At 43.5% G+C, this 14,009-nt stretch overlaps 1 protein-coding gene across 1 annotated transcript in view; it reads left to right on the top strand.

Moving 5' to 3' along the window:
• Positions 1 to 14,009, top strand: part of dnah5 (dynein, axonemal, heavy chain 5) — a 181,501-nt gene that overhangs the window by 38,499 nt on the left and 128,993 nt on the right. Inside the window, exons 13-20 of the mRNA XM_037536137.1 lie at positions 369 to 476; positions 569 to 654; positions 5,825 to 6,146; positions 6,476 to 6,682; positions 7,482 to 7,653; positions 10,343 to 10,488; positions 10,833 to 11,001; positions 12,617 to 12,865. Of these exons, the coding sequence (XP_037392034.1) occupies positions 369 to 476; positions 569 to 654; positions 5,825 to 6,146; positions 6,476 to 6,682; positions 7,482 to 7,653; positions 10,343 to 10,488; positions 10,833 to 11,001; positions 12,617 to 12,865 (1,459 nt within the window). The remainder of the gene's footprint in view (positions 1 to 368; positions 477 to 568; positions 655 to 5,824; positions 6,147 to 6,475; positions 6,683 to 7,481; positions 7,654 to 10,342; positions 10,489 to 10,832; positions 11,002 to 12,616; positions 12,866 to 14,009) is intronic.

The following is a 14,009-nucleotide window of genomic DNA, read 5'->3' as shown; positions in this document are numbered from 1 at the left end:
TTGTAAATATTGCAGAAAACTTCATTTAATCCACATTGGATTCTTACCAGGAAAGTTACTATCAGAGTGATGCTGTTATTTTTTGTGGGATTGTTTCGTGTTATAAATCTCTATCGTGACGTGTAGATGAGGGAAAGGCACAGCCACACATCACATCAAACAGGCAGTAAAACTCGCCAGTGATCCTCGTTTATAAAGCAGTAAATGTGTTGCCGCCACACTATTTACCCTTAAAGTCCCAGTAAATCTGGTGCTGCGTTTTATAAATCTGGCCCTTTATGTCTTTGGTTCTTACAGGGAGATTAGTTCATTAATTTAGCAAGAGAGGGTCAATGCATGGAGTGAAATGTTTGTGACTTTTGTTCTAGGCCATTGTGTTAACTATAAAAAAGAAGCCATACAGTTTCCTGGACCAGAGAAGGACTGATTTTGATCAGGACTATGAGGAATTTTGTAAGCAAACTGCTGAACTGCATGTAAGTATCTAATTGAAGATCACTTACAGAGTCATTTTACTGCAATAATTTGTGAATAGATTATGCTGTAATCTTTGGCCTTTTGGTTCTAGAATCAGCTCAGAACCTTCATGGACAACACATTTGACAAACTTCAGAGCACTGAGAGAGCCTTGAATGTTCTAAAGAAATTTGAAAGGTAAGGTATTTGAGACTAAGATTAGTTTTTCTGAATGGAGCTGTAGCCAGTTTGAGGCTACAGAGTGCAATGATGCAAAACATCTAAACCCTATATTTATTTGTAAACTGTACAAAGACATCATATCCATTGTCCTTTGTTAAATATGAGATTTGCCTTTTGAAAAGTACAAGCCTATTTTGAATTTGATGCCAGCAACATGATCCAAAAAAGATGGGACGGGGCAACAAAGACTGGTAAAGTTGTGTAATGCTAAAAACACAAATAGTGTGTTCCACTCTGAAGGCAGCTGCCTAACTAGTCACTGCCTTCTATGGCGGCTCTCTTATTGGGCAGCATTCTAACCAAAAACGAACCTTAGTAGGCATCGCATTCGGGACAGCACTTCAGAGCCATCATACGTCATAATGTTCACTGAGCTGTTCACGTTTTATCCGTTTACTCGCAGTCGCTCATTAGTTAACGCTCCCCTCTGACTGAAGGCGGATCGTGCCAGTGTGAATGGACAGCTCTGAATCTGCAGCAGCTGTTTTCCTGCATCGACACTGCTTTGGAGATTTGTATATGAGAAGCCTGCTAATTTAAGGAGTCATATCTATTGTTATATACTCGACACAGCAGCCCAGATAAATACAGATAATCATGACTATTAGGTTATAAATCATTAACTGCGTTATTTCTGACACACAAAATGTAATGGGGAGCGAGGAGGCGGACGCATATGCGGAGATAAGCGACTTTTAGTAAGGGCAAATCCAGGGTCGTGGTCGATACAGTCCAGGTTCAAATGGCCAATACGCAGAGCAGGAGGGACAGACATGATGAAAATAAACAGGTACACAAACAACAGGGCCAGAAGTAAAACAACATACATCAAACAATAAACAACATCCCACACAACAAACAACAAAGACCAGCAAAGACAAGGGGCAAACACAGGGCTTAAATACAACAGAGACCATGGGGACAGGTGGAAACAATCAGGGGCCGAGTCACAAAACAAGGGGCCGGACTAGACGGAAAAACAAAAAGGACGTATAATTTTGTAAAATCACAAAAAGGGATTCCATGCAATTTGTTAAGCAGCTAATATGCATTTAATTTTATGCATTCTCAACTGATTTATGAGCTCCTAGTCTGAAATTTAGCCATCAACTTTCACCTCACACTGCCACTTCCTCTTCCCCAGCCCCTCACACAGCTTTTCATTTATTACATTTACATTTATGGCATTTGGCTGACGCTCTTATCCAGAGTGACTTACAATTTGATTGTTTTACACAGGTAGGCGAAGGCAGTGTTAGGAGTCTTGCCCAAGGACTCTTATTGGTATAGTGTAGGGTGCTTATCCAGGCAGGGGATTGAACCCCAGTCTACAGCGTAGAAGGCAATGGTGTTATCCACTACACTATTCAACCAGCTTCTCCTCTTCCCCAGCCCCTCACGCAGCTTTTCCTCTTCCCCAGCCCCTCACGCAGCTTTTCCTCTTATCCAGCCCCTCACACAGCTTTTCCTCTTCCCCAGCCCCTCACACAGCTTTTCCTCTTCCCCAGCCCCTCACGCAGCTTTTCCTCTTCCCCAGCCCCTCACGCAGCTTTTCCTCTTATCCAGCCCGTCACACAGCTTTTCCTCTTCCCCAGCCCCTCACACAGCTTTTCCTCTTCCCCAGCCCCTCACACAGCTTTTCCTCTTCCCCAGCCCCTCACACAGCTTTTCCTCTTCCCCAGCCCCTCACACAGCTTTTCCTCTTCCCCAGCCCCTCACACAGCTTTTCCTCTTCCCCAGCCCCTCAGACAGCCGCTCCTCTTCCCCAGCCCCTCACACAGCCTCTCCTCTTCCCCAGCCCTTCAGAAAGCTACTTCTCTTCCCCAGTCCCTCACACAGCTTTTCCTCTTCCCCAGCCCCTCACACAGCTTCTCCTCTTCCCCAGCCCCTCAGACAGCCGTTCCTGTTCCTCAGCCCCTCAGACAGCTGTTCCTCTTCCTCAGCCCCTCAGACAGCCGTTCCTCTTCCTCAGCCCCTCAGACAGCTGTTCCTCTTCCTCAGCCCCTCAGACAGCCGCTTCTTTTCCTCAGCCCCTCAGAGCCGCTCCTCTTCCTCAGCCCCTCACACAGCGTCTCCTCTTCCTCAGCCCCTCACACAGCTGCTCTTCTTCCTCAGCCCCTCAGACAGCCGCTCCTCTTCCCCAGCCCCTCACACAGCTTTTCCTCTTCCCCAGCCCCTCACACAGCTTCTCCTCTTCCCCAGCCCCTCAGACAGCCGTTCCTCTTCCTCAGCCCCTCAGACAGCCACTTCTTTTCCTCAGCCTCTCAGAGAGCCGCTCCTCTTCCTCAGCCCCTCAGACAGCCGCTCTTCTTCCTCAGCCCCTCAGACAGCCGCTCCTCTTCCCCAGCCCCTCAGGCAGCCACTCTCTCTTCCTCAGCCCCTCAGACAGCCGCTCCTTTTTCTCAGCCCCTCAGACAGCCACTCTTCTTCCTCAGCCCCTCAGACAGCCACTCTTCTTCCTCAGCCCCTCAGACAGCTGTTCCTCTTCCTCAGCCCCTCACACAGCCACTCCTCTTCCCCAGCCCCTCAGACAGCTGTTCCTCTTCCTCACCCCCTCACACAGCCACTCCTCTTCCGCAGCCCCTCAGGCAGCCGCTCTCTCTTCCTCAGCCCCTCAGACAGCTGTTCCTCTTCCTCAGCCCCTCACACAGCCACTCCTCTTCCCCAGCCCCTCAGACAGCTGTTCCTCTTCCTCACCCCCTCACACAGCCACTCCTCTTCCTCAGCCCCTCAGACAGCCACTTCTTTTCCTCAGCCCCTCAGACAGCCGCACCTCTTCCCCAGCCCCTCAGACAGCCGCACCTCTTCCCCAGCCCCTCAGACAGCCGCTCCTCGTCATCAGCCCCTCAGACAGCCGCACCTCTTCCCCAGCCCCTCAGACAGCCGCACCTCTTCCCCAGCCCCTCAGATAGCCGCTCCTCGTCCTCAGCCCCTCAGACAGCCGCACCTCTTCCCCAGCCCCTCAGACAGCCGCACCTCTTCCCCAGCCCCTCAGACAGCCGCTCCTCGTCATCAGCCCCTCAGACAGCCGCACCTCTTCCCCAGCCCCTCAGACAGCCGCACCTCTTCCCCAGCCCCTCAGACAGCCGCTCCTCGTCCTCAGCCCCTCAGACAGCCGCACCTCTTCCCCAGCCCCTCAGACAGCCGCTCCTCGTCATCAGCCCCTCAGACAGCCGCACCTCTTCCCCAGCCCCTCAGACAGCCGCACCTCTTCCCCAGCCCCTCAGACAGCCGCTCCTCGTCCTCAGCCCCTCAGACAGCCGCACCTCTTCCCCAGCCCCTCAGACAGCCGCACCTCTTCCCCAGCCCCTCAGACAGCCGCTCCTCCTCCTCAGCCCCTCAGACAGCGTTCATTCCCGAGGACAAAAAAAAATCAGAGTACTAACACTAAACGAAGCTAAACGCTACTAAACAGTGAACAGCCAGTAATTTAACCTGGACTTTCTCGTTTTGAAGAGCCGGCGCGTTTACTCAGTTAGCTAAGCTAAGCTAACTAACGCTGGCTTTACCGAGCTAATGAGCTACAAACGCAGCTGGTCAACTCGCCTTAGACAAGCAAACCGTCCGAATTTCGTCAGAACACCACAGGAACCATTTTTAGAGACATATAAACACAAATAAGTTCAATACTTTACACAAATACAATTAATCAAAACAGTAAAGACAGACGTGAAGCAATAACTTACATTTGTAAAAACCTCGGTCGGCAGAAACGGCCGCTTTGTCTGCCCTGTTGATCAGACAGGAGCGATGAAACTCTCAGTAGGTTAACAGTATTATGGGATTGCCTTCACCAACAAGGATACATGCGATGCTGCCTTCAGACTTGGACAGAATAAGACACCTCATGGGACAGCGTTGGTCTCAGCAGCGCACAAATGCTGCCTTAGAACGCTGCCTACTTGGAACGCACCACTAGTGGAACATTTCACAACTAATTAGTTTAATTGGTAACGGGTACTATGATTGGGTATAAAAAGGGAAACTCAGAGAGGCTAAGTCTATAAGACGTAAAGATGTGAAAGACTGTGATGGCAAATAGCACAACAATTCAAGAACTTGGGAATTTCATCATGTATGTTACATAATATAACTAAAAGATTCAGAGAATCCAGAGAAATCTCTGTATGCAAGAGTCAAGAAACCATTGCTGGATGGCTGTGATCTTGAGGCCCTCAGATGGCATTAAAAACATGTTTCTGTAGTGGAAATGACTGCATGGACTCCTGAACCCTTCCAAAAACCTTTGCATTAGTGCACATGGCGTGGGTGACTTACACATCTTGAAGGCATCATTAATGCTGAACAATATATACATGTTTCAGCAACATGTGCTGCCATCCAGACAGCGTCTTTTTCAGGGAAGGCCTTGCTTATTTCAGTAAGACAATGCCAAACCACATTCTGCATGGACACAACAGCATTTGTAGTAAAAGAGTCAGGGTGCTAAACTGGCCTGCCTGCAGCTGAAATCCTATATCAAGCAAGAACGGGTAAACGTTTCACTTTCAGAACTAAAGTCGTCTTAGACTTAGACGTCACTACAATGGCACTTCGTGTCCACTTATTTATCTCTGCTGCTGTACTGAACCAGTGCCCCCACTATATCACCCATACACGTCACTTCATACATTACCAGTATTGTATTGTGAATTTCCCCGCTGTGGGACTAATAAAGGATTATCTTATTTTATCTTATTAAGATGTACACCTTCTACCTCGCACTCATGCTCCTGTGGTTCAGGCTGCTGTTATTTGCACCCTTTATTTGCACCTTCTGTTTATGACAATAAAGCCTTATCTAATGTAATCTAATCTAAAGCACTTGGTGTCCTCAGTTCCCAAACCCTTACAGAGTGTTGTCAAAAGAGAAGGACAAACAACACAGTGGTAAACGTGCCCCCATCCCAACAGTTTCAGCATTTGATTTTGTAGCATTTTCAATTACATATAGGGTTTAAATGATTTCCCATTATTGCATTCTGTTCTTATTTACATTTTGCACAGCATCCCAGCTTTTTTGGAAATAGGGTTGTATATGTATGCAGAAGTGATATGAAACACTCTCTCTCATTGGTTTCATTGGTTCATGGTTTCATGGTGTCATTGGTTTCACACTGTTCAGACTTTGTATCCCAGACCTGGGCATTGAAGAGAAATACCAGAAGGTCTTGCAGAACTACGGCCGTGACATCGAAATGGTCTCGCGCATATACACCAAACAGAAAATGGAGCCACCCATTGCCCGCGACCTCCCTCCCGTGGCAGGGAAGATCCTGTGGGCCCGGCAGCTCTATCGGCGAATTCAGGAGCCCATGGAACTCTTCCAGCAGCATCCTGGCATCCTAGACACCCCCGAAGCCAAGCGCATCATACGTAACTATAACCGAGTCGCTAAAGTGTTGCTGGAGTTTGAAGTGCTGTACCACCAAGGCTGGATGTCTCAGGTTAGTGTTGCTGTTATTTCCCACAGTATACTTTTAGAGTGACTGACAAAAGGGTCTTAATATGCAGTTGTGTTGAAACTTCCTGTCTTCTAAGATTTTTTTTACAAGTTTAATATTACAGAGTTTTGACATACCCTGTTTGTGTTATTTCTATCTTGCAAAAAAGAGAACATCTAAGCAAATTTTTATTTGACTTCTGCCAAAAATTCTGATTTTGCACTGATTTTTTGCTGTTTCTTGAACACTGTGTAATCTTGTGGAATGCTGCTTTGAGACATTCACCATAAAAAGTTAGACAAGTCAAAAAACTGTCATCACACTGTTTCTAGATTGAGGTGGCTAGAATTGGCCTGCAGGCTTCACTGCTGGTCAAATGCCCAGACACCAGGCAGCTGTATGTGAACTTCGACCCCCAGATCCTGACTCAGATCCGGGAGACAGACTGCATGAGCCGGATGGGGTTGGAGATTCCACCCTTTGCTAATATTTTGCGGCAGAAGCAGGACGTTCTCAAAAAGAATTACAACAAACTCCAGGTGACGTTGTGTTATCTTACCCTTTTCTCTCTGGAGGGAGTCGTGAAAGCATTACTTTTAGGTTTATTTCTTTTTTGGTAACTAAAGACGTTGTCGATGAAGCTTGATCTAATTGAGAAAGCCTAAATGAATGGTTTGGTGAATATACTTGTATTTACATATATAACATATAGTTTCCCCTTACTCTAAATATTATTAAACAGCCAAGACAGCTTCTGGAGCTACAAGGTTAATGTATCTAATAAGTAATGTAAGTGTATACCTCACTAATTAGTGCGCATTGTACTGTTATCCGTGAAAATTGACAAATGTATGGAGACAATCCCTAAAATACTGTTTTTTAGCTGTGTAACATATCCATGTTTATAGATAACAGTATGTCATAGTGTCATAAAGCATACAAGCAAGTGTATCAAGTCTTCTTGAGATTACTTACTTGAGCTTTGCAATTTCAGGCCAGTGTTAGATGATTTAGGCATGTAGTTTACATGATGCTATGGTATGTATATGATGGTATATACGCTTCCATTACTTATTAGCCAAACAAGCATTGTAGCTTCAGTGGAAAACTATGGAAGCAAACTTATGGATACAAATATGTCTTGGCTGGTCATTATTATTTTTGTGGTCAGTGTGAATTTTACAGTTATTTTTAGAATGTAAATTTAAAAATTTGCTGGTTAAGTGCAAAGGTTGCCTCAGGTACCATAGTGGCTAAGAATGCTGACAAAGCCTAGCATGCATACAAAATGCATGTGTCCTCTGGCTAACACACTTTTCTGTCTCTGTTCTTTCTCAGATGGTGCTGACAGAGAACTCCAGGGTGAGGGCAAAGATTCAGGCCCCCTTCGAACAAATGCTCACCCCTCATGTGGCAAAAGTGGATGAGGCCATTCTGCCAGGCCTGACCTCCCTCAACTGGGCGTCTTTGAACATTGAGAAATACCTCAGCCGTATCACTGCTGCACTCGGTAATGGAGAACATCACAGCTGCTTGCTGTGGGTCACTTTTGGCCCACCAAACCGCAGTGATTTGCTGGTAGTGCAGTAGACAGTGACCATTAAATTTCATAAAGAACATCTAGTGCAGAATAATAGTAACAATAGTTCTAACACGGTCTCTCTCAGATATACATATCCCTATCTTAGAAGTGGACAGCATGACATTTGGTTATTGTTATTGCGACAAATTACATCACAGATTGCTTTTTTGAGGATACTGGCCCTTAATCGCCAAAGTTGCATAAAATAGTGCATTTTACCATTTTTAATGATGTACAAACTACTGTGCATCTTAGGCACGAGACCTTAGTATGATATAGAAACAAGCGGAGATTTGAGCACATCTCCTAAAAACAAGCACCAGCCTACCAGCACATCATTGACATATCATTACGTACCTATCTTCCTAATTCATGCAGTGAGTGCACTGCTCCCCCCACCGAACCAAACTTTATAATGTCAAAATTACGATGGCTTGAATTTTTAAAAGCTGTATTATTGCTGAAACGCATCTGAAGTAGCTATGTTTTTGATTTTTTGGGTGATTTTGGTAATTTAGTATAAAACAGAAGCACAGTAATAAAAGTTATTCATAAAATATACATGTAAAATAAGTACATTAAGTTTTGTACTGGATTGCCATGTGCATACATTTTTACATTTTTCAATTTGTATTTTTATTATTGATATTACAGATTATACTGTTAATAGCTTTGTGTTTGAGGTTGTGAAACATACATACCCTAATTTACACACACTCCTACCAGACATGATCATACAGATAGGAAAAAACAAAATGAATGATTGATAAAACAATTGGTGAAGTTTGCATCTGTTCATTTTCTGATTTTCAGATTTGACTGTATGCAGCTTTGTTGAAAGCTAATATGTACAACCCCAATTCCAATGAAGTTGGGACGTTGTGTAAAACATAAATAAAAACAGAATACGATGATTTGCAAATCCTTTTCAACCTATATTCAGTTGATTACATTACAAAGACAAGATATTTAATGTTCAAATAGATAAAATTGTTTCTTGCAAATATTCACTCATTTTGAATTTGTTGCCTGCAACACGTTCCAAGTTGGGACAGGGGCAACAAAAGACTGGAAAAGTTGAGGAATGGTCAAAAAACACCTGTTTGGAACATTCCACAGGTGAACAGGTTAATTGGAAACAGGTGAGTGTCATGATTGGAAATAAAGGGAGCCTCCCTGAAAGGCTCAGTCATTCACAAGCAAGGATGGGGCAAGGTTCCCCACTTTGTGAACAACTGTGTGAGCAAATAGTCCAACAGTTCAGAGAATCTGGAGAAATCTCTGCAAGTAAGCGGCAAGGCAGAAAACCAACATTGGAAGCCCGTGACCTTCGATCCCTCAGACGGCACTGCATTAAAAACCGACATCATTCTGTAAGGGATATTACCACATGGGCTCAGGAACACTTCAGAAAACCATTGTCAGTGAACACAGTTCGTCGCTCCATCTACAAGTGCAAGTTAAAACTCTGCCATGCAAAGCGAAAGCCATGTATTAACAACACCCAGAAACGCCGCCGGCTTCTCTGGGCGGAGCTCATCTAAGATGGACTGACGCAAAGTGGAAAAGTGTCCTGTGGTCTGACGAGTCCACATTTCAAACTGTTTTTGGAAATCATGGACGTCGTGTCCTCCGAGCCAAAGAGGAAAAGGACTGTCCGGATTGTTAACAGAGCAAAGTTCAAAAGCCAGCATCTCTGATGGTATGGGGGTGTGTTAATGCCCATGGCATGGGTAACTTGCACATCTGTGAAGGCACCATTAATGCTGAAAGGTACATACAGGTTTTGGAGTAACATATGCTGCCATCCAAGCAACGTCTTTTTCAGGGACGTCCTGCTTATTTCAGCACGACAATGCCAAGCCACATTCTGCACGTGTTACAACAGCATGGCTTCATAGTAAAAGAGTGCGGGTACTAGACTGGTCTGCCTGCAGTCCAGACCTGTCTCCCATTGAAAATGTGTGGCGCATTATGAAGCACAAAATACAACAACGGAGACTGTTGAGCAACTGAAGATGTACATCAAGCAAGAATGGGAAAGAATTCCACCTACAAAGCTTCAACAATTAGTGTCCTCGGTTCCCAAACGCTTATTGAGTGTTGTTAAAAGGAAAGGTGATGTAACACAGTGGTAAACACGCCCCTGTCCCAACTTCTTTGGAAGGTGTTGCAGGCATCATAATTCATAATGAGTGAATATTTGCAAAAAAACAACAAAGTTTATCTGTTTGAACATTAAATATCTTGTCTTTGTAGTGTATTCAGTTGAATATAGGTTGAAAAGGATTTCCAAATCATCATATTCTGTTTTTATTTACGTTACACAACGTCCCAACTTCATTGGAATTGGGGTTGTACTTAATGAACACTAAATATTTAAGATTCATTACAAAGAGAGCATGCTTTGTCCTGTTTAAGTGGATTTAGTGCAGTATGTGACATGTTGAATAAAATAATTTGTACCCACAGTTTTTCATAGCAGTCTCTACCTGTGACTTACTAGTGCAGTTTGTTTGTTATATATTCTTGTGCGCTCAAATCTGAACTCTAGATTAAGAAGGTTATGATGGTTGTCTGTCTGAAACATGTGCTTTTCTACACTGACTGTGTGCAGAGGACCTGGAGCTGCTGTTGGACCGGGCCAATGACCTGGTGCAGTTTAGGATCAATGCTGTTCTGCAGGAGATGAGTGCTGCTACACTGTGTGTGCTGCCTGAGGATGAGCCTGTGACATGTGAAGAGTTTGTGCAGACTACCAAGGTATGCTTTATTACATTTACAGACATTTACACTTAGTTATCTGTGGAAAGGCCTGGTTACTGAGACCTACTGTAGTCTGTCATAGAATAATGAAAAGCATGAATTCCAAAATGCTCCTATGTACACAAAAAAGTCCATAAAAAAGTGTTTTGTTATTAATGAATGAGCATGTTTTTTTTGTAAGCTTGCAATTTCTTATGCATCGAAAAGAAAGGTTTTAGATCAGTTTAGATGTTTAAATCAAAAACTGTAGAACTAACCAATGAATTTTATACAGGTTGTGTGTTTAGTTAGTGGAGGATAAATGACTATATTCTTCTAACTGATGACGATGTGTCACACAGGAGCTTTGCATTAAGGGGGCACAGCTGCTGCACATGAAGAGCTCACTGGTGGAGGAGGCGGCCAATGAGCTGATCAATATGCTGCTGGACTTTGAGCAAAAGCAAGAGGAAGAGGAGAAAGGTCCTGATGAGAGCAGGACTGAGAGCAAAGAACCCACTGAGAGTGACGGTGAGGGCCCAGACAGCGCCAGTCAAGTTTGGATGCACATGTTTATAGAGGAGTTTTCCTTACTTTTAACATTTTCAACATTTTTAGAGCAGGAGTGTAGACATCAAAACACATAGGAAGTCATGCAGTGAACATAAAAGTGTAGGCAAGGCACCCCGTTTTCTCAATGCAGCTTTGCAAACTGTTGAAATTATCTCATGCGGTTTCATAAGCCACATGAGGTGCTTTTCCAGCAGGCTTGAGGAGTTTCAACATATGCTGAGACCTTGATGGCTACTCAAAACTTGCTAGGGGGCATCTCCCAAAATATATTTAAATTAAAAGGATATATTTTGGAAATAAATTCATAAGTGGATATTTACCAGACTATTTTCATTTCTCTTAGAAATTCGTTTCTAGCATTTAGTCATAAGCCTTTAGACTAGGGATGTAAATTGACACATTCTTTTGGCTGATAAGAGTCAGTGATTAAGTCTTAACTACCAAATCTAAAATCACCAACATCAAACGAAGCACTGTGCTTAATAAAAGTTTTAGGCCAGGCATGTCCAACAGGGAGCCTCCTGGGATAAATTGCTGTGGAGATTGATCAGCGTTTACCCTCGTCTGATGCTCTGAATTCAGTTCAAGAAGGCCTTGTTAATTAGCTGATGAACTAAATCAGGTGTGTTTAATAAGGCAATGTCCTGAAATCTGCAGTGCTTTGGCCCGCAAAGACTGGAGGCTGACACATGCTTTAGGCCTAATGTAGCAGTTTCATTTCATTTCATTCACTACATATTATTAGCCCAGGTTAATGAACATATATGACCTGATTGGGACTGGCTTAAAGTTTATATGCGTAGTTCAAACACCAGTCAGCATAAGGTTGGTAGTTCTCAGCTTTGTAAGTGGATTAACTACACAGTCCACTATACATAAAGCTTTTAAAAAGGAGTCAGTTGTAACCTACCTTAGCAATGAAATTGGCCAGAATGTCCTAGTTGTGATAATGATTTAGGATGGTTTCATTTGTGCTATCACCCTTTACCAGCAGTTCTGGCACAATTGGTTACAATTAAGTGTTAACTCCATTAAATCCAGTGGAAGGAGTTGAGAGTCAGAATCACATCTAGAAAACCCAGAACTGTGCATCACAATGTAGGCCTACCAGAACAAGCTATGCTCTTGCGCCCTCATGCATACAATTAAAAAACAAATGTTAAACCTGTCCTTTCAAACATCAATTGCTTGTGGGAAATTAAACTATCTTCTTAACTACAAGCATTGCTTTAATATGTATGTATTTGTCAGTTAATGGAATCAGTTCATCATTAAAATCTCTACTTAAGATCAAAATGTCTGTAAGATTATGAAAACACACAATCAATCAGGTGTATCCAAACGTTTTAATGTGCTTTAATGCCAACCTAATCAGATCATCTTAGGCTTTACATAAAGAATTAAAAAATAAGAATAAGATGTGAATAAGTATCATTTATTGGAATTTACTGGAATTTACACTGTTTGCTGTCATCTCCGAAAAAAGTACGGTACTTTGTTTAAGTGAAGTATAAAATGCACCCTGTATAGTTTATTACATATTTTGAATATAGTATATTTCTGTTGTGCCCAGGAGAAGAGGAGAGCAAATCGGAAAGCAGAGTATTTTCCCGTAACACCACTGTGCCCAGTGTGGGGCCTTCCTCTCCACTGGCAAGGAAGAAGAGGAAGAGAGACATGATGGAGGTGATGGAGGAAGAGGCACAGGAGCTGCTCTCACATTTTAACCACCGCAATGTGGACGCACTGCTGCGCCTGACCCGCAACACGCTGGAGATGCTCCGCAAGCGCATCCACGCCTCCTCGCTAATGCACTTCCTGGGTCAGTAATGTCACTCACTCTTCAAAGCTGTCCATGGCAAAGAGTAGTTTGAAAATCTAATTTGCATTGAAATGTAGTTAATCAGCCCAGTCGTGTTTAGCCTCCTAAGTTTTGCTATTTTCACCCGAGGTTTAAGGCTAATTTAGTTACTTAATGGAGGCTTATATCCACCAATTAACACTGTGCACCTGCAAGATTAACTAATCAAACCATCAAGTCATTTCATTTTTCAGCAAATTCTGAGGGTTGAGTTTATAGACTTGATAGACAGCTGGTTTATATGCTGTTGGAATATACACTGACCCACCATTTCATTAAGTACACCTTCTTGTTTTTACACATGTTGTCCATTTCATCAGGTCCACCTACATTAGGTTGACTTTGAAGTTCTACGATTACAAACTGCAGTCCGTCTGTTTATCTGCATATTTTGTTGTCTCCCTTTCACCCTGTTCTTCAATGGTCAGGACCCCCACAGGACCACCACTAGCAGGTATTATTATTTGTGTGTGTGTGGCACAAGTGGATCAAACACAGCAGTGCAGCACCAGTGTCACTGCTGGACTGAGAATAGTCCACCCACCAAAAATAGCCAGCCAAGTGTCCTGTGACTACTGATAAAGGACCAACACAAACTGTTCAGCATTTGATGAGCTACTCTCTTTATATCTACAAGGTGGACCAACAAGGTAGGAGTGTCTATTAGGGTGGACAGTGAGTGGACACCGTGTTTAAAAACTCCAGCAGCACTGGATCCACTTGTGCCAGTGCAACACACACTAACACATTACCACCACATCAGTGTTACTGCAGTGCTGAGACTGATCCACCACCCAAATAATACCTGCTCTGTGATGGTCCTGTGGGGGTCCTGATCATTGAAGAACAGGGTAAAAGGAGGCTAACAAAGTATGCAAAGGAACAGATGGACTTCAGTCTGTAATAGTAGATCTACAAAGTCCATCTATACAGTGAGTGGAGCTGATGAGGTGCACTTAATAAATTGGCTGGTCAGTGTATGTAATATGAGGGTGGTGTATAAAATTGACTGTTGAATTCAAAATGGAAAATGACCGTTGAATAATTTATCACTGATGTTGCAGTCTGTTGTATGCTATTAATCTTGGACTAATTTATGACCCTT

Source organism: Pygocentrus nattereri, chromosome 3 (genome assembly GCF_015220715.1).
Source record: "Pygocentrus nattereri isolate fPygNat1 chromosome 3, fPygNat1.pri, whole genome shotgun sequence".
Lineage (NCBI taxonomy): Eukaryota > Metazoa > Chordata > Actinopteri > Characiformes > Serrasalmidae > Pygocentrus > Pygocentrus nattereri.
Note: the sequence above shows the minus strand (reverse complement) of the source record. Positions and strands in the feature narration are given on the sequence as shown.